This window comes from Anoplolepis gracilipes, chromosome 4 (assembly GCF_047496725.1).
Source record: "Anoplolepis gracilipes chromosome 4, ASM4749672v1, whole genome shotgun sequence".
NCBI classification, from domain to species: domain Eukaryota; kingdom Metazoa; phylum Arthropoda; class Insecta; order Hymenoptera; family Formicidae; genus Anoplolepis; species Anoplolepis gracilipes.
Window position 1 is genome coordinate 3,238,810 of NC_132973.1, and position 20,365 is coordinate 3,259,174.

The following is a 20,365-nucleotide window of genomic DNA, read 5'->3' on the forward strand; positions in this document are numbered from 1 at the left end:
GAATCTGTACTCAATTTACTCGCGTAATAACCAAAGTTTCTCGAAGAATTCGGCGTTCTCGAAGCAAATCTGATGAGGTTTAAACCGTGGTACTAATTCTAGAATACTGCCAACAAGAGAACGCAACGTTGTACGTCATTAAAATCAATAATAATATGTAATTGACATCTAATCTATGTTAAATTATTTTAATTACAATTATAACATAATAATTATTTTAACTTATAATAAAAATAATTTTTAAAAGTTGAAAAAAATATATACATTTATTAAATAATAAAACTGAAAAAGAAAAATAGTTAATTTAACAGTATTTTATATATTATATAAATGTCAGCCACACATATAATGAAATTATTTTCTGAAAAAAATGAATTTTATATGGAATAAAATGTCAGTTATTTTATGAGCGAAATTATTTTCCATAAAATGTTTGAGTAATCCAATAAATTATATAAATCTGAATATATTAAATTGACTTCGACTTTATGCTTGAAATATAAAAATGAATGCTGTAGCGTTCTATAGAACACGGAAGTGTTGGCTATTTTTACGTTTCTAGCTACGATTTCTTCGGAACGATTGCGACATTTACTCTCAATATAATTTGATAAAGTTCTTGAGGGACATACAATCGGATCAGCAGGTCACTCATTGATGAATCCGTGTGATCTATTTTTACCTTTATCGATCAGAGATATTATTATAAAACGACATAGATTGGACAGAAGCAATCTTTGAAATAAAAGTCATGCGAATTATTTTCGTCAACTAAAATAATCTAACAATCATGTCAACTGTCATTTTGTTCGCATGATAGCAATTATTTTATGTATGACATAATACAATGAAGTAACGCGAAATAACGGTTTTTCGATGGAGATATATAAATGCGTTATCGCGGAAATTAATAATTTCTTTAGCAAAGAAAAAACATGAGATTGTATTTTAATTATATATTTTTTCTTGGAGTTATTCGGCATACGCCAAATCATCTGCTTCTAATTAATGGCATGCAAGATGTACTTTTTTAAATTAATGAATTGAATCTAGTTAAAATCGTATATAATTATTATATATATTATATTATGTTTGTATACACTTATATCAGGAAGTAAAAAGTTTTTCCCATTTCATTAATCTACACTAGTTAATTAGATGTTTCTTGCATTTTCTGCTGTTTTTTTTTTAAATAGTCGTTACGTTTGCATCTATCAGCTGCGGAACTTAACACCAGCACTTATGTAACGGATGTCGCAGAGAAGCCCTGCTTCGGTGTTAACCAATAGAGAGAAAGCTAGTACTTTTGTGTATGTGTGTGTGTGTGCGTGTGTGTGTATATATATATATATATATATATATATATATATATGTATACGATGGCGATTTCTATCAGCTTTGGTATTATTTGCTCGATAATCGTGTTACAACATGTCTGAACAAATCGCGTTACATCAGCGACACGAAAATATTTCGCACGAGTACGTTTATAGAAAATTGTTAAAACACAAACGATATGACGAAAATTTAAGTGGCCAATTCATAATTTAAGAATTTTATTACGTATTCGTTTATATATTGACTTTTGAGGTATTGAAGTTTTGCTGACGTAGACTGTCATTATTTCATTATTATCCTTTTTATTAAGAATTTTTGTTTCCTTTTTTTTCAAGTATATATCTATTCATACGGTATAATTATACTTGTTTTTTCAATTTCTTTTTCTACCACTTTTATTTCTTGTTCTTAAAAGATATTCTTTTGATTGTTTAAATTTTTCGATTGAATCTTGTTTCTCAGAGAAAACACGTCAATTATTATTATTAAAAATTTTAATCTTCGAAATCTTATAAAAATGCTAAAAATAGAGAGGTCCTTTTGTATCGCAAACTTTGCCTGTTAATTTTTTAATATTCTTTTCTGTTAATATATGTAAGAATGTATCATAAATCAGTTTTTTTTTTCTATATATTCGAAATGCTTTGGATCTCTATATACCCATTTATTCTCGACTAAATGCACTCATCTTTATTTTTTCTCTTTATGTATTTCTTTGATTTCGACCTTTTTGAATGCCTGCTGTTTGCTGAAAATAGGCAAGAGACAAGCAAGGGATCCATGATTCTCTTCACCAGTTCTCGCGCATCCACCGATTCATCCGACCGATCCGGCAAGAAATCCGGCTGCGACCGTTATTTACGGTTATCCTCGCTCCGAGCAAGTAGGTTGATCGTGTGCATAACGCGCGCACGCGATATGCTGTACGCGGTTCGCGGAATGAGGGATCGGCTCGTCTTTTTGCACCGTAAAATCGATTTTCCGTATCTTTCCTCTCCTTTCTCTCTTTCCCTCTTTTCCTCTTTGTCGCGAGAGGGAACCGTGTGAAATCACGACCGCGTGAGAATCGTCACGTTGCATGGTGAACCGCCAATTCGACGAAATGTAGGTCGAAGCTTACCCTTAAGCAAATTCAGAGAATAAGATTATAAATTTGATAGTAAATGAAATTGAATAGAATATGCGACACTCGGTAAATTGATATGGAATTATTAAATTACAAGATATAGAGGAGATACGGGCAAGTAATATGAATAGATTTTCTACAGACATCTCTTTTTTTCACAACCACTTTTATAAAGTAGATTGGCAGAATATTATTCTAACGAATAATAGATTAGCCACTTCATATGTTATGTTCCATAAAGGAACTATTATATATGAAAATATGTCAAAAGGAAGTGATTTTAAACTTTTAGAGTACACTTTTATTCGACTTGAATCTTCCAAAGTTAAAATAGAATGACTCAGAACATGTTCCGCGTGAAACTCTTTTATTCATTCCAAGTAAGAGTTCTTATCTACATTCAATTTTATTTGACGATCCACTTTAGCGAGATGATGAACTTTGACATTCATTTTTCCTCGTACGCCGAACTCGTCCAATTCCTATCGCGAACTTCCTAATGATGTCTCTTTTTACGCGCACACACACAATAAACGAAGTAAATAGATATATGGCTTCTGGGGCTGCGGCTTTGTAATCCGTAATGTAACTAGGGTGGATTGCGTTAGAATAGATTGTTGCGTGCCAAACGAATCGGCAAATGTCACGGTGGGGAGCAATAGCCCGAGTTTCAGCCCGAAAATTGCGAGATGGAAACAGCGAAATTTCAACGGTGCGTTACACCATCAGAGTTGCCACGCGAAACTGTAAAATTGCGCGAAATCGAGGAAATTGGAGATTGGACGGGGATAAAGTCATTTTACGGTTGCGAAATAAAATCGCATAAAGCATCGATATTTGTCGACGTGACAATTATTGTTTAATCGTTTAAACACGTGTTTCAAAATAACGCCATCGCGTACCTTTATAAAGGAAAACTATCACTATCGACGGAATGTTATTTTCTGAGTGCACAGCTGCACGGACGGCCTTAATCGCGCGCTGACGTCGACATTTTGTGCGGCGACGATTATTTGCATGAGTCCGACAAAAAAAAAACCCCGGTACATGCAAAATGCCTCGCATCCGCATAAATATCCGCGCGGCGTGCGGACTGTGTCTGTCGTCATTATTTAATAAGCATCAAGGCTAAACATTGAAGCGTAAATGTGTGGCATTGTTGCACGCTGCTTCAGTCAAAAGCTGTTATCCCTGTGATTCACCCACGCTTCGTTGCCGTTTAAGGACTGGAGACTCGCTTTACGGTTCCTACGTTCTACTTTGGAAACACACATACGATTCTTTCTCTCGAAACGTGACCTGCTGCTTCCCTGAAATTATTGTGACGTGACGCCTCGGTTTATTTCATTTTGATAACGGAGCGCTCTGTCACATATCCCGATAAAAAAATTCGTACATTCTGCTTATATCTGTATTATATTCGGTATACAGTCCTGATAAAGAGAGAGAAAATTTATCTTCTATAAAATATACAGATTTGAATATATCAGATAATACGTCAGAAGTGTTAGATTATTTTTGAAACAAATCATTTTGCATGATTATTAAAACTCTATAATAATAATAAAAAGAAGAATACAGACCATGCAAATATATATTGCAAATAATATTTTTTAACATTTCAAATTCAGAAAGTTTTTTTCTACAGAAATAATAAATAATAAAAGAAAATTGTTACAACGCTCTTTTTTATTTTAATAAAATTTCTAGTCCACTTGTACTCTGCAGACTTAATTCATGAAATTTTTCAGTTTTCAACATTAAATAATTTTATAATTAAATTTCTCAGGATAATAGGATTCTTTTGTTGCGGAAAAATGGAGTAAATTATATTTGATGATAAAATTTAAATCTGTAAAGAAAATTTTGGTATCCTCGACACTATTTATAAAAACTTTTACGCTATTCGCTCACTGACTCATGACGGATTAGAAATGAGTAAGCGTATATTATAGTTTACATGATAATGTTGTGCACGCGTGCCTTTATAACTTGCTCTTATCACCATTTAATAATAGCATACATTTCTGCTTCGCTATTAAATATTTTCATATGTCACCCGATATTTGGTTTTCAATAATTCGTCGACATTTGTAGAATTCCAATAGAATAAATAGTTTCTCAATAGTTTATACCGAGCGAGATCGTGCAATCATGATTAATTCTCAACATACGATAGCATACGCAATATGTACTCGAGCCACACGGTACACATGTGCGCTTCGCGTCACCGAGTTTGTTTACACGTTCTATAACTCACGTTACTCGCGTGGTGGCAATTAATAGACATTCATCTCATCACTTAAAATGAATTACGCCCACGTGCTACAGACGCAAGGAACCTTCCTGGAACGTACACAAAATTTATACGTAAGAATTTGTTGACTTCTAGTAGATTCATAAACCTTTCACGTGAAGTCCTTGATGAGCGAAAATGAAACGACGGGATGTTACGATATTATTAACTCAAACACGGGCTACTATGTAGCATGTGTGTTAAAAAAATTAGACTGATTCTGACTGATTTGATTTTAGAATCGTTATCAATAACAGTAAACTTAACGACAGATAAATGAAGAATAAGATCATGTAATAACTATCATAATTTAAATCACGTAAAAATTTATTTAATATTGCTAAACTTGATTTGTGTTGCAAATGTTGAATTTTATATCTTACATTTAACATTATATGAAATTTGAAAAAAAAAAGAAAAGAACACGAGAAAAGATAAATATAATAGCAACGTTTAATGAATTAAAATATGAATGAGTTAAGTATTTTCAATTTTAATTTAGCTGTTACACGAACCTTCCTTCTGAATTAATCATTTTCATATGAATAGACTCATACTTTTGTATTTGCCGTTACGTAAAAGTGTCTGGAACCGGAGCAATCAATATCGCTGGATGATAGGACAAATGTCATACATCCATATATATGATATTAATTAGTCGACACCCAGCTCTCAGAAAAACATTTTATCTAAAAAAATATATAATGTGTTATATAGTATATATAATATATACTTACATATAATATATAGTTATATATCATATAGATGTTTTTCAAAAGTTTCTTGCTAGCACAACACAGTCGTTTTGGACTAATTTTTGGTGTAAAAGCCAAAAATGACGCGACAAATTAACTGAGAAAACAAATAAGCGTCTGTTTTTAGTTGAATGCATTGTTTTCTGAGCACGTATCACGAGACGATGATTAATACGATGTTCGAGATAATTAACGTCTAGTGTAGTTATGATAGCGCGATATTCCTGACACGAACGCGTCTAATCAACGCTCATAAAATAAACCACAAGGGGAAACTCTCGTATCTAGGTCCACCACGTTGTACCTCGGGCCATCGAATCTTTCTCTGCTGCATTGCGGATGAAATTATATATTAGGGCCGAAATGTGGCAATTTCTACTAATTTCTATGTACATTGATTTATCTCGATATTTCAAAGATTTTTTAAATTATTTTAAAACATTATAAGAAACGGTTAAAGATAATTTCAAAGAAGATTTTCTCGTTTATATATATATATATTTATATATTTATTTATTTATTTATTTATTACACATAATATATACAAATATATTAATGATTGATATATTACGTCGCGTTTTAGTTACTCCCACACGTCGATTATATAATCTTCTCGTACGTAGAACTATGTGTATTAATTGGCAATTATTTCATGATAACGTTGTAGGATCAATACTGTTTACTAAGTACCACTGATCCTATTGAATCCAGAGTATCGAAACAAATAGGTGCATGGCAAATTAACACAAATTAGTACTTTGTCATTAAATTGACAAAGTCTGTATTGTTACAGTCATTAAAACAACTAATTATAAGTTTATGCAACACACATATGGATTTTCTTTAATTAAAATAATACAGAACGTAATTATACATTATATGTATGTATACATCGTACTTTTTCTTATAATGGAGAAACACTTACTGTTAGCTAAGATATGGGGTATTTCCCAAAAGTCAGAATTTATTTAGTTTCATGAATATATTAATACGAACCAAATTTTTATAAATATGTCAAAGCACTTGCAACATACAATATTAGCGTGTTTACGCAAAAGAAACATGCAATGTCGTTTAATAAAACGGATCTCCTTGTAACCCATTGTAATATCTGCAACGAATATATGCGTATGTTATGTGTGATTATGTAATAATGATTCATTCGATGACACCACGCGATGTCCTCGAAATAAGTGTCCCTCGCGAAGAATCATCGTTTGCGTTATGGTAAACACACTTGGCATGTGATCATAAAACATGTCATTCTTTTAAGCCGGACGAGAGATTTGTCGCTCTATCAATCCGGCTGATAACGTAATGACGCTTCCGTTGTTGCTTCAAATATAGCGACTAATTACCTTATAACATCAAGAATTCGTTTTACTGCAAACTTTTATATAAATATCTATTGTTTATAACTCGCAACGTGTTCATACATTTATTTTTTATTATATAATTATAATTTTATTGTACTTTAGCTGCATTCATTGCATCTTAATTTATTATTTATATTATTTTCTAAAACAACGCAAAATTTTTATTTTCTTTAAAAAGAAGGCGAAAACTGAATTCAGAGAGCAAATAATTTGATTGAAAGTTTCTAGTAATTAATAAGAATAATTAAAAAATTATAAGAAGATAAAATATTACGCATATATAATGTAATGCGATAGCTATTATGTTAGTATGTAGTGATATTGCATCTCTCTTTATTCACCTTAAATGACTGTTCTATATATAACTAGAAATGTTAATTATCTAAAGCCGCGAATCTATTGTACAAAGATAACGAGTCAGGATAATAGTCTCGCAATACAATTACAAATTAACATCTGTTGTAAAGCTCGTCGCGGTTGGCGTCATTAACTTAAAAATTTAACTTGAAGTCATAACCAGATCCATGTATTATACAGCACTGAAACGCGCAATTAACAAAAGATTGCGAGTCCCTTTGAAGTACGCAACAGACTTGTTCTGTCGAGTACTAAGTTGTAATTAGGTCATTTTGAGCACCTGTCATCAGCCAACTTAATTCTGAATTGCACTCAACTGTCAAAGGAAAGTGGGCTGGTGTAGAAACAATGTATCGCGATATACCAGATTGAATTACAAAGAAGAATATTCCATTGACTGTCTATGTTTATGTTAATGAAAAGGGATACACTCATTCGAAACGCTCAATAGTAGACTTTCTAATGAAAGGGAAATGGAAAATACGAGAATATCTTGTTTATTTTCATGAAATTATAATTAGTTTTTAAAGGTTTCTTAAACATTAATTATTGTATAATTATTATATAATTATTTTGATATATTATGTTCTTGTGTGATATAACTTTGCAACTTATTTATATGAAATATAATTTATATGAAATGCAAGTTGATTTTTTTGAATAAGTAAGAATCGACTCTTTAATTCGTTCTACATTTCTATTGATTCTTCGTAAAATTAAATTTCAAAAGTAGAATAAAAGTAATAAAGTTATTAATGTACAATCTCTCATGAAAAATTATCCGATAGTTACTTCGAATACGTCATACATTAATTCTGTCATTCTGAATGTTGATGTCATGAATTTATCTTGTCATAGCAAAAATTAGCGTCCGTATTGCAAAGAAGTAGGATTTGTTAAAACCGCTTCAAGAGTAATCGATTATATGACGTTTCTCATTTTTTTTCCACATGCCGGCCTTCGAATATAAAACGTGTTGTAGTCTATAATCCAAGCCTATAATCGCCTCGGGGTAATTTGCTCTTTATGCGTATTCATAATGTTCTGTCATCTTTCGTAGGTGTGTAACTCTTCACCGATTTTTCTTTTCTCTTTGAAAAAGTAGTAATGTTTGTATGCAGTGTTATGTTACCACACGCGGGCGGTACGAGATAAATCTTTCTATCATTTCAAGCTTACTTTTCCAAGCGCGAACATCGAAGATGAATATGGACTGCCTTAGATGTGTCCACCGTCAATTTTCCAATAACACTGGTAACGATTACGAATTTTTAATTTTCTCGAATTTTCCCTGAATATTTGGATCTGAAATTTATATTTATAAAAACCATGATAAACCAAAAGTGTTAGAATACTTATAGAGATATAAAATATTATATATAATATATAAACATTATACATATACATATATATATACATTTATATACATATAAGAAAGAGGACGGAAATACATAGTACAAAATTAGAGATAATAAATAAATATGGTTCGTGTTTATATCACTTAGAAGGCATATGAAATTTAAAACTTGAGTTTTAAATTCTTAAAATTAAATGTCTAATTTCACAGATTAAAAAAATTACGGTATTTTTTCTTTCTCTCTTTTCCTTTATATGTATAAATATAAAAGAATGATATGAATATGATAGTTTAAACATACAGTTATAATGACAGTCCTATTTTATAATTAGTACGGAAATAACTGACATCTGGCTCGATATTTCGTTTAACAAGTTGTCAGATTATTAGCAACGAAGATGTCATTCACCTTTCATCGTCCTCGTTCTGACGATATTTTTATTGACAATGTACATAAGAGATTATATGTTTGGATTGGCGTCAGATGTTAATTCTTGAAATTAATGACAAGTGATGACCTTCTTTTCTTTCCTGTTGCAGGGGTGCTGGAGATGGCGGCAACCGAGAGCACGATCCGATTTAGTGGCCACACGTTGGACAAAGCGACCAAGGCCAAGGTGAGTTTGAATTTAGTTCAAACTTGATTACATCATTAAGATAGTGACTGTGTTCTGTATATCGTTTGTCAATCAATTTCATGACAGATGATTCAATATACAGAGTGTTATAGAATATTGACATGATTACAATAAGACAACGTTCCTTGATTAAGTTTGAAGATATTGTTCCGCAGAAATAATATGAATAAATTATATTTCATTTTTAATAACTTGATAATTATAAAAGTCGAATATTTTTCTATTTAAGATTAAGGAAAAAATAAAATTTTATTGTCTATTCTTTCAACTTTTATTTTGCGTTTGTATAAAATATATTTAATTTTTACACCAAATAGTACAACAACTGATAATATATGTGTCTTAAATTTTCAATGAAGGAAAGATCAATGTAAGTCGATTAAACTTCCTTATTAACTTTTACACTTTGACGGGCAAATACTATACATGTATAAAATTGATATGTTTTTACTATTTTTCTGTAATTTATAATAAAATTTGTATCCTAATAAATCTAATTTGAGATCATGTGTCGTTAAAAGGATTATTGAAACAAAACTGATAATTTAATATTCGAGTTCTCAACTATCACTACTTTGCGAAAAACCTTGAGAGTATCCAGGTTTATATAAGCAAAAGAAATGTAGGTCAACATCGGAACAATTCAATTATCGTATGTAGAGGCAATACCAACGAACTATATTGCTTAATGGTTGCTGTTTTTTAACAAGATAAACATTACAATGCTCTATATATAATTAAATTTAATCTATCATTCAGGATTATAATTAATAACATGATGAATTCACGATTCTATTTGTTTAGTATTATATTCTTATAAGTATATATAAAATTATGAATAATGTACAATAGTTTCTATTTATGATGATTTTCGCAAATCTTATAAAATACTTTATAAAATATATATTTACATTTAAAAACATCATTCTCTTTAATAATATCTGAATTTCTAGATGTTTTAATTAATTGCTGCACATACAGAAAATTATATATATTGTAACAGTTGAAAAAATGCTTTCTTATGAATTTAATTAGAAAAAAACCAAAATGTATTATTGATTGCGAATTAATGTTTGTAATGAATAATATGTTGCCTACCAAATTGCGAAATGAATCGTTTTAATTTGGAACACTTGGCAGTTAATGACTACCTACGTTTTTCTGAGAAAACCAAAGTTGCCCAACTCTTCGTTGTTACTCAACAACGATTGCTTAACATTTGTTAATTATTGCGAAAAACACGCGATAACTTCGTTGATAATAAGCATTGATCATTACAGAAAACAATTTCTTATCAGATATTAGCTTACTTGCGCGGACTTTTAAGCGATACAAAGAGAGTTGCTATAAGTTTCCGGAAAAAGTTGAAAAATTAGAAACACTTGAGAAAATTGCAAAAAACTCTGGAGTTTGCCGCTCCTATATTACGGAAATTAAATAATGTCTCTTTTAATTAACAATAATTATAAAACCTTCCGTAGATTGCAAATTACATTATTGTATAATAATAAGAAATAATAACAATAATTAAAATAATTAATGTAATAATAATAATTGTGTAATAATAAGAAATATAATAATATATTTTTCTTTTTTTTTACATAGCTGTCGTTTTCTTAATTTTATTTAGCTTTTATTTGCTCTTTTTGAAACATGAATTGGAATTATTTGAATTAGAAATATTTACATTATTAAAAGAAAATTTAGTGGGATTTTAATTACAGTTAAGTGTTATTTTAATGTGGAAAGAGCTGGAAGAATGACATACTCTGGAAAATTCGAGAATTTTTGCAAGTTTTATCCTTTATGACGGTAATTCTGACGAAAAATAACATTGGCACCAAAGTGTCTCGCGACAGTGAATGCAAACTTGATTTCGGAAGGCGTAATAATCGCACCAGCTGTGAAACAGCCAGTTCGTGGCCAGCGGAAGTGGTTTTGTTGTGCACGAGATAAAACGTTATCGATCGCGTTACGTCGAGCTCTCATGATGAGAAGGGGAGGAAAATGATGACGATATCATGCGGGTTTCATACAATGATAATCGGAACATTGCGTGTACGTTTTGCTTCTTGCAGGTAACGTTGGAGAACTATTACAGCAATCTGATAGCGCAACACATCGAGCGAAAGCAAAGGCTGGCAAAGCTCGAGGAGTCCCTTAAGGATGAGGGTCTTTCGGAGCAGCAGAAGCAGGAGAAGAGGCTGCAACATGCCCAAAAGGAGACCGAGTTCCTCCGGCTCAAGCGGTCTAGGCTCGGCGTCGAGGATTTCGAGCCTCTCAAAGTCATTGGCAGAGGTGCCTTTGGCGAGGTAAAATATCGATGGATAATGATATTAATGAACGAGCGAGTTTCGAAAAGTCTAATGTTAGTTTAATCACCAAATTGACTGTGGCTTGAGATGTGAGCAATTCCTTTGCAATAAAATGAGAACGACGAAATTTGATGGACTTGTAATATCATGCATATAACTGATATAACTTATTATTTTTATTCATATAATACATAGTTTTAAGTATTTTGAAAAAAAGAAGGGGAGGAGTTTTGATTCTAATTCGATTATTTTCCAAATATAAGTTAGAAGTTACATGTCTCTCGCTTATAACGGTTTGCGATATTTATTACCTACTTATTTGTGATTTAAATGGCATCTTAAATAATATATTCATCGTATGCGTGACATACATAAATTGCTCGCAATTTACATGACAATTTGAGCGCATTAGAGATGAAGATTGAACTTTACTTGTAGTTGCAAGAATTACAATAATAACGGAAATACGAAAGGCTCACAAGTATAATGATCACGTCTACGAGAGAGCGAAATTATCTCATTATTTCTCAAGAAAAGTAGTACTTCTCCTCGCTTCGCGAAGCAAGTGGAATCTTTTTCGCACAAAGATCTGAAATTAGAGAATGTTTTTAATCGTTCGCGACAGAAATCTTGTCGGCATTTTCACTTTAAACGCTCTCCTTTGTGAAATAAACAGGTGAGACTCGTGCAAAAGAAGGACACCGGACACGTGTACGCGATGAAGATCCTTCGGAAGGCGGATATGTTGGAGAAAGAACAAGTCGCGCACGTCAGAGCGGAGAGGGATGTTCTCGTGGAAGCGGATCATCAGTGGGTCGTAAAAATGTACTACAGTTTCCAAGATCCTATAAATCTCTATCTTATAATGGAGTTTCTGCCTGGCGGTAAGTCATTATTATTGATCATCGACGATGAAAGTAAAGGTTACCCTTGAGCGTCACGGATATTTAATTGAGATGAATTACAGGTGATATGATGACGCTGCTCATGAAGAAGGATACGCTTTCCGAGGAGTGCACGCAATTTTATATTTCCGAAACGGCGTTAGCGATCGATTCCATACACAAATTAGGTTTTATTCATAGGTACGTCCATTAAAAATCTGCTGCAACTGTTAGCGAGAAAATAATTTCATGTTATTAAATAAAATTGCTTACGAATTATAGATTTAAATCTTTCAACTGTTTTACACAAATATTAAATTGTCGTAGATTTTTAAATTAATATAAAATTAATAACTCCGCGGTGTTATTAATTTTAAATTTATTATATAATAATTTAATAAATAGCGTTATAAATTTTTGAATTATACTTCATTTTATTTTTGTTTATCTAAGCATATAATACATATAATATTCTTGCGTGAATTGGAGGTAAAAATAATCGTTATATTAATTTAATTATACTTTACAGAGACATCAAGCCAGACAACCTGTTGCTGGATGCACGGGGCCATATAAAACTCTCTGATTTTGGGCTGTGTACAGGGTTGAAGAAATCACATAGAACTGATTTCTACCGGGACCTGAGTCAAGCGAAACCTTCCGATTTCAGTAAGTTGCATCTTTGCTCGCGTCAAACGGAAATTTGCGTAATGTCGATGATGATGATGATTTAACTTTGATACTTTGTCTGTTTTTTCCGCAGTGACATCATGCGGGAGTGGAAGTGGCGGCGCGATGGACAGCAAAAGAAGAGCCGAGAGTTGGAAAAGAAACAGGAGAGCGCTGGCTTACAGTACGGTCGGTACTCCGGACTATATTGCACCGGAAGTATTTCTACAAACAGGTTATGGACCAGCTTGCGACTGTTGGTCCTTGGGAGTTATTATGTATGAGATGCTTATAGGTACGATACCTTTTTTTAGTATTTTTCCGTTTTTAAATGCGTTTAAGATGAATGAAATAGCGAGAAAAATAATCGGCACGAGACTGTTAATCTATCTGTATTAATTAGTATGTGAAAATTTTTTTATATTCGTATATAAATATTAGATATTGTATATAATTGCATATAAATTTTATTATATAATGATTATAACGTTATATTGATTGTAAGATAATTGTAAAGGATAAACGCTAACGTGATAAAAGTTCTGAACATCGAGAAATTAATCTGTACCCAATTCAAATCGTTAATAATACAATTATTTCAGGCTATCCACCGTTCTGTAGTGAAAATCCACAGGAGACGTATAGAAAAGTAATGAACTGGCGAGAAACGCTGGTATTCCCACCGGAAGTTCCCATTAGCGAAGAGGCTAAAGACACCATCATTAGATTTTGCTGCGAAGCCGACAGAAGATTAGGTAAATTATCGGGTTTTGTCTTGGAATTATTAAAATTTCTTCCGGCAATAGATCTTATAATAAAACTAATCCTTTTATTATATGTGATTATTCTTCAGGGGCGCAACGAGGCATTGAGGAGCTCAAATTGGCACCCTTTTTCCGCGGTGTCGATTGGGAGCACATCAGGGAACGACCGGCCGCCATACCGGTCGAGGTGCGATCCATCGACGACACGTCCAACTTCGACGAGTTTCCAGACGTGAAACTGGAGATACGTAAGTGTATCTTTTCCCGTCATTATTACATTCAATACTTGTAGAGTATGACACACTTTTAATCATGTCCTTGAATTTTATCTCGTTACAGCGTCCGCGCCAATGCCACAGGACGGCGAGGTAATATACAAGGACTGGGTATTCATCAATTACACTTTCAAGCGCTTCGAGGGTCTGACACAACGGGGCACACCGACCAAGAAATAGCAACCCCTCACTTCCTGCTCGATCATCAGTGCTGCCGTTGCCAATCAGCAGCCAGCTGATATGATCGAAATTCCGGCCTTGGTACATCATCCTCATCCGCCACCGTCGACGGCAACGGTGTCGCGCATGGCGGATGGCTGACCTATCTCGCGAGTCATTCTTATTGTATATACGTGATAAGCACAGATTGAACAAGTGCAACGTTATCACGAATATCGATAATCGCAACGATGAATAGCTCGGTCAGTCAGGTCAGACAGACAGATGAATACAAACGGATGGATACAGAAGAGTATAGTGATAACGGTGCACAATACACAAATATCGCACGCCTTATGCGTCAATAACGGTGCGACGCGTGATAAGGCGACGTAAACGAAGTCTTTCGTTGTATAACTTATGGTGATTTTCACAGAAATATTCATCGAGGATCATATTCCTCACTTTTATCGTGCCGCGGAGAAGGCATTTTGTGCAAAATGTAGCATAATAAGCTCTCTGTGGTAATGGTATTAAACGAAAACGATCAGAGGGAGCCTCGGTACCGTAGTTTCCTCACACTTAATGTACTTCTTATATATCTTTGCGACGTGCATCGGAATGGTATTTTATTGGAGAATATGTATACTCGTTGAAAGTAACGTCTGGCTAAGCTCTCGAACTAAGCTCTCTTTTTCTCTCTCCTCTCTTTTTCTCTCTGTTCGAACGTTGTATTTATAATTAACTTTCTGTGATATATAAAGTTGTTGAAAATCTCTGCTATCTTCGGACCTTCTTGTCTGTTAGCGGATGCTACGCTTTTATTGATGTTGTATATATGTGAGCAATTATATTTCGATTTATCTTGAAAATTTAAGGGTTGTTGCGATGTAAGTTGCGGTGGAATTTTTATATTATATATATTTTTGCGCTACTTTTGAGAGCTTTGGCCCGTTCACGAACTCTAAGGAATTAAACGGTACAACACGCGCGAAACTTTTCATCTAAAAAGTTTCTAATATTTTACATATTTTATCAAATTAAGTGATTTTAATATTATGTAATAGTACTCTTTGGGTACCGGGTCTCTCTCTCTCTTTTTCTCTATCTCTCTTTTTCTTGTAAGGCAATAATAAACATTTTTAGCCGTGTTTTGAATACACGATAAAGGATGCTAGACTTTAAAAGATACCGTAAAAAGGCATAAAAAAGGAGAAAGAAAAATACACTTGTAAGATTCAGGGCTCCTTCGTTGCCTTATTAAGGTTCCTAACAGACAGCCCAACAAATCCGTACGTTTAAACGTGAAAGAGATGAGCCAGACAAGCCACTTTTCCGAAATGTAAAATAAGAAGGAAATGGAATCGCAATGTGTTGCGACGATATATAGAAAATCGCAGACACATACATACATACACAAACCGACACATCCGTGTGTTTTAATACTCTGTGGAACCGGAAACCTTTCCTTTCGATTGCACTGTGAACAATTTTACGATTTACATTTCGTAGTTTTGCTGACATAGCCAGGGCACCTTGGTAATAAAATAGCGTAATAACGTTAATAAAGACTAGATAACACTTAAGATAACAAACATACATACACACACACACAGAAGTACCTATACACTAGAAGAAAGGAGATGCACGCGCGCGCTCGAAACGTAATTACATTGTGGATAATATAGTACATAAAAACTCTCAACGCTCTTTCCTCGTAACGTTTCGGCGTGTTTCTACTTAATCACGCTGTGTTGTACATTCGACGAAGAGATTAGTTTCGTACGATTCTACTCCATCTGCGTATACATATATATAATATATATCTTAACGCCGTTTACAGAGCGAAGTCTTCAGATAGTCTAATAAAACAGAGAGCGCCTAGATTACGTTGTACTACCAGTTAAGTCAGTGATTTAAACGAAGAGAAAAAAAAAGAACAGAAAATTATCCACGAAAGCTATTAAAAAAAGAAAAAGGGAAGAACTATTTTCTGCTAATTATGCTAGGAGTTAAATCGACGACGAGTGTGACGTAAGCGGGGAAAGTTAGGGAGTTACGGAATACCTTTATAGTCTCTCCTTGTTGCCGTTGAGTACAGATGCTCTGACGTCCATGCTACTAAGTAAAAAGAGAAAAAAAAAACAAAGAAGTGATGAACGCAATTTATTTATTTAAAGAGAAAGTCTAAATAAATGATACAACAATAGCCACGAGATGCCTTTGACGCAACAAGTTTCGGGTGCCCTGGAACGCAGTGCATATATATGTATAGAGGATATTCCAAAACCGTCGAATGTCTTTTTAAGGATAGTTCTCTCGCTTCTAATTTAGAGATAATTTTACTTTAACGAAAGTATATTGAAATATCAATCTTTTTCAGGTTATCAATTTATTTAAAAAAGAAGGGCTTTTCATAAACTTTGTGGAATGAAACGGTCAATCAAACTGTACTTTTAAATTAATTTCAAGTAGAATTTACTTTAATAGAATTTGAACTTGAAGCTTTACAAAGATATATGGTGGACAAAATTGAAAATTCGCAAAAAATAATGATCTGCCTTGACATTTTCGCTAAGGAAAAATCGTCTCTAAATTAGCAAAAGAATCAGTTATTAAAAGAACTTTCGGTATTTTTGGAATAACTATATAAGTATATATATATGTAAAAAAAAATATATATATATATATATATATACATAGATATCTTTTAGCAAAGAGAGAGGTGTGTAATAATACGCGCTAAATTTAGATATTAAATTAGATGTGTGTTGATTCGAAATGAAGATGGGTGTAGATTTTTTCTTTTTTTTTTCAAAGGTGGGAAAAAAACGAACGTATTATGATATAGCGGATGGTGACGAAATGTATGTACGCACGTATCGAACTATTACACATTTGATGTAATTCTGAGGACACGCGAGAAGGAAATCTCCAAGTAGACTTAACGATATTGATTATCGATGTACACTGTAAATATTAATGAGGCAACTAAATGTTATTAAGACAGGCAAGGCAGTTTTGAGCTCCGGTGTTTAATTGGTTACCGTTGTACTGCCATCTTCGACTTTTTATTGTCGTATATCGCGCATGATGAATCATATTACGGGTGTGTTAAACGTACGGTATATCATCCAATTTCACGTTTTTGCTCGTGTTTATGCTAGTGTTCTTATATCATTGTACGCGACTACTGATTAGTTGTTAATTTACGGTTAATTTAATGAAAGAAACCGCGATAGATCTCTCTTAGCTAATTCTTACTAATTAGGCATTAAGTCATCTTTTCCTCGGTAAGGAGCTTCTTTCTTTGTATTTCTTTCTTTTCTTTCTTTTTTTCCTTTCATCGAATAGGGATCGTTTCCTAGATAATTTTTCGACAATTTGATACGTCTGGAGCTTTCGCTTCCCACATTTGCGTCTATTTTTTGTCTTTCTCTCTCTTTCTCGTTGTAGCTGTCATCTTTTCAAGTCCGATCATGCGATTCCTTTCAGTCGCGATACGTAGGATTCTCCGATCATGTAATATCATGCATACACGATTAATCACACGCACACGTACGTATATCGATCGCGTGTGGCAAAGCGGAACAATCATTTTTTTCGCGTTCGAATATCGCTGTCGTTCTTCCGAATATTCAATGGATCATACTTTATGCCTGGATGAATAATATTTCAAAATTCGTGAGTGCTAAAACTCACCGATTGAAATCCCGTTCGCTTTCAGTGCTAACGATTATTGTTAAAGTTTTTGTCAAAATGTATTGAAATAGAGAAAAATTCTCTCACAAAAGTGACTATTAGTTATCTCTCTTTTTACTAAAGATAAAAGTTATGTTTCCTACTGGATGATACAAACTTCTAGAATGAGCTGTTTATCATTTATTGCATTTTATCTATTACTCATCCAGGGTCAAAGGGGATCGTATAACGCGTGATGACGATCTCTTGATCGCCTCATATGCGAAATAACGATTTGCGCAAAGTATTCTTGGATAAACATTTTGTAACAAACAATTATGTAATTGTACATTTGTAACATTTTGTAATATTTATCGTTTTACGACAGAAGACATTACACGGGGACTGAGAGACGTGACAAAATTTAAAAGAATAAGATGGGTTTTTCCATTTATATTAATACTGACAATATGTCACGTTATTTACAAAGATTTACGTAGAATCATAATATATAAATATATATATATATATATATATATATATATATACATACATAATATAAATCTTTCTTGTGTGATATTTCAAAGGATACAAAGATTCAAAAAGGATGTCTAAAGAAGATGTTTGAACATCTTTTTCAGAGTTTCATTTATGTTTCTTGTCCTTTATATCATCTTATTCTTGCATTTTAATGTCTCAATTCCGCTTTACATTAATGCGCAAACCGTTGAATCGCAGACGGGTCACTCAATACATCCCGATGTGCATTAGCCAAGAAATCGCAATAATACCAGCGTTTTCGCTTGAACGGAAGCAGACGCGTGTGTTACGATATGCGAACTAAACAAATTTCTTATCAGGGATACGAGTGTTATCTGTCACTGTAACTGCACTAACTTCCATAGCAGCGCGGCTTAATTCATTTCGTTTTCACCGTTCGTTTTGTACAGTGATTTAGCTGAATTTTATATAAGCCAGATTTAGGATAGCATTATTATAGGTAGAAATTCTTCACGATTAATCCCATTCACAAGCGTAGCGATAACAGAATCTTATTGTTAGATATGGCCAGTTTCGCGCGTTGTTAGTCTATGGTGACTAGATAACATGGTACAAACGAGTGCAATGATGCTGAGTCGCTCATTTTATTCCTAAGTAGGCGATCTTATCATATGAAACAAGTACAGAGTCGAGTATGTACAGTTTTGGAAAATGTTTCGGGAGCCCGTATATGCCTTGTGGAAATATATATATATATATATATATATATATATATATATATATATATCTGGTTTATAAAATAATTTTTAAATATTCAAGCTTTACCTATCCTTTAGAATGTAGAAAGCAAAAATAACACCGCCAAAATTATTATAGATATTCTTAAAAAAAAAAAAAGAAATAAACGCAAAAAATATATATAGATTAAAAAATTACTAATAGTTAAATATTACACCTAAGAGTTGTTTGAGATTATTGCGCTATAAATTAGATCAAATACTATCACATTATTTTCTCTACGAAAAACTTTAGAAGTCCGAGATAAGCTTAGGAGTTTCGATATAAGAACATAGAGGCGATTGTTGCGTTATTGCACTCGATTGTGCGAGAACAGATTTTTCATCGAGTATAAATTTGTACAACACGGTATCCAGCCGTTCTGTTGTTTGTGGCTTGCCGTGAAACGTTCGCGCTTGTTTTAAAAATGACTACATGCAAAAAATCGTCACAATTGTTTTCGAAAGTGAAAAGAGAAAACTGAAAGACGAACTACACACGCGGCGGACAAGATATAGCGAGTACGGATATTTTATAGTAGGCTTGTGATTATATATTGAGGAATTATTGTCGAACGGTCCGAGATAAAATAAAAAACGATGTATAAAGAGAAAAAATATTGCTTTCCACACGCAGAATATACTATTGTAATTATGTCGTTAATAAATTGTTTTTTATTTTAATTCTCTCTCTCTCTCAAGAAGGTTTGTGTATATTCCTTATATAATTTCGATTATAATGATGGAATTTTTTAGCATGAAATTCCATTGAGGCAGCATATATCCCGGAGATAATTTGCAGAGCACAATTTAGTTTGATAGTTGTGCACGATAACTGTGAAACTTTCTATGAATGACATTTACCGCAAATTGGAGAGAATAGGTTTATAACTCGAATGATGAAGAAGATGATGCGTATTTTCGGGTTCTAAATTGAAATGTCACTTAATTTCATATTGCTCTCCACGATTCAATTCAAGTATAATTAGAACGTTAAATTAAATATGTAAAATAGATATTTAAAATTGTAAAAATTCAAACTTCTCGATTTTCAAAAATCTAATCATATGTAAAGTTCTAAAAGAATTTTATATTTTT

The 20,365-nt window shown here is 32.9% G+C and overlaps 1 protein-coding gene across 6 annotated transcripts in view; it reads left to right on the top strand.

Annotated features, from left to right (window-relative positions):
- The window catches only part of Trc (Serine/threonine-protein kinase tricornered), a 130,961-nt gene extending 111,010 nt beyond the window's left edge, over nucleotides 1-19,951 (top strand). For all 6 annotated transcript variants that reach the window (XM_072891389.1, XM_072891388.1, XM_072891393.1 and 3 more), the window contains 9 exons: nucleotides 9,146-9,222; nucleotides 11,322-11,555; nucleotides 12,235-12,442; nucleotides 12,526-12,643; nucleotides 12,972-13,111; nucleotides 13,206-13,406; nucleotides 13,714-13,866; nucleotides 13,965-14,123; nucleotides 14,215-19,951. In XM_072891389.1, coding sequence (XP_072747490.1) covers nucleotides 9,146-9,222; nucleotides 11,322-11,555; nucleotides 12,235-12,442; nucleotides 12,526-12,643; nucleotides 12,972-13,111; nucleotides 13,206-13,406; nucleotides 13,714-13,866; nucleotides 13,965-14,123; nucleotides 14,215-14,330 — 1,406 coding nt within the window. In that variant the 3' untranslated portion in view covers nucleotides 14,331-19,951. The remainder of the gene's footprint in view (nucleotides 1-9,145; nucleotides 9,223-11,321; nucleotides 11,556-12,234; nucleotides 12,443-12,525; nucleotides 12,644-12,971; nucleotides 13,112-13,205; nucleotides 13,407-13,713; nucleotides 13,867-13,964; nucleotides 14,124-14,214) is intronic.
- Nucleotides 19,952-20,365: the final 414 nt, after the last annotated feature.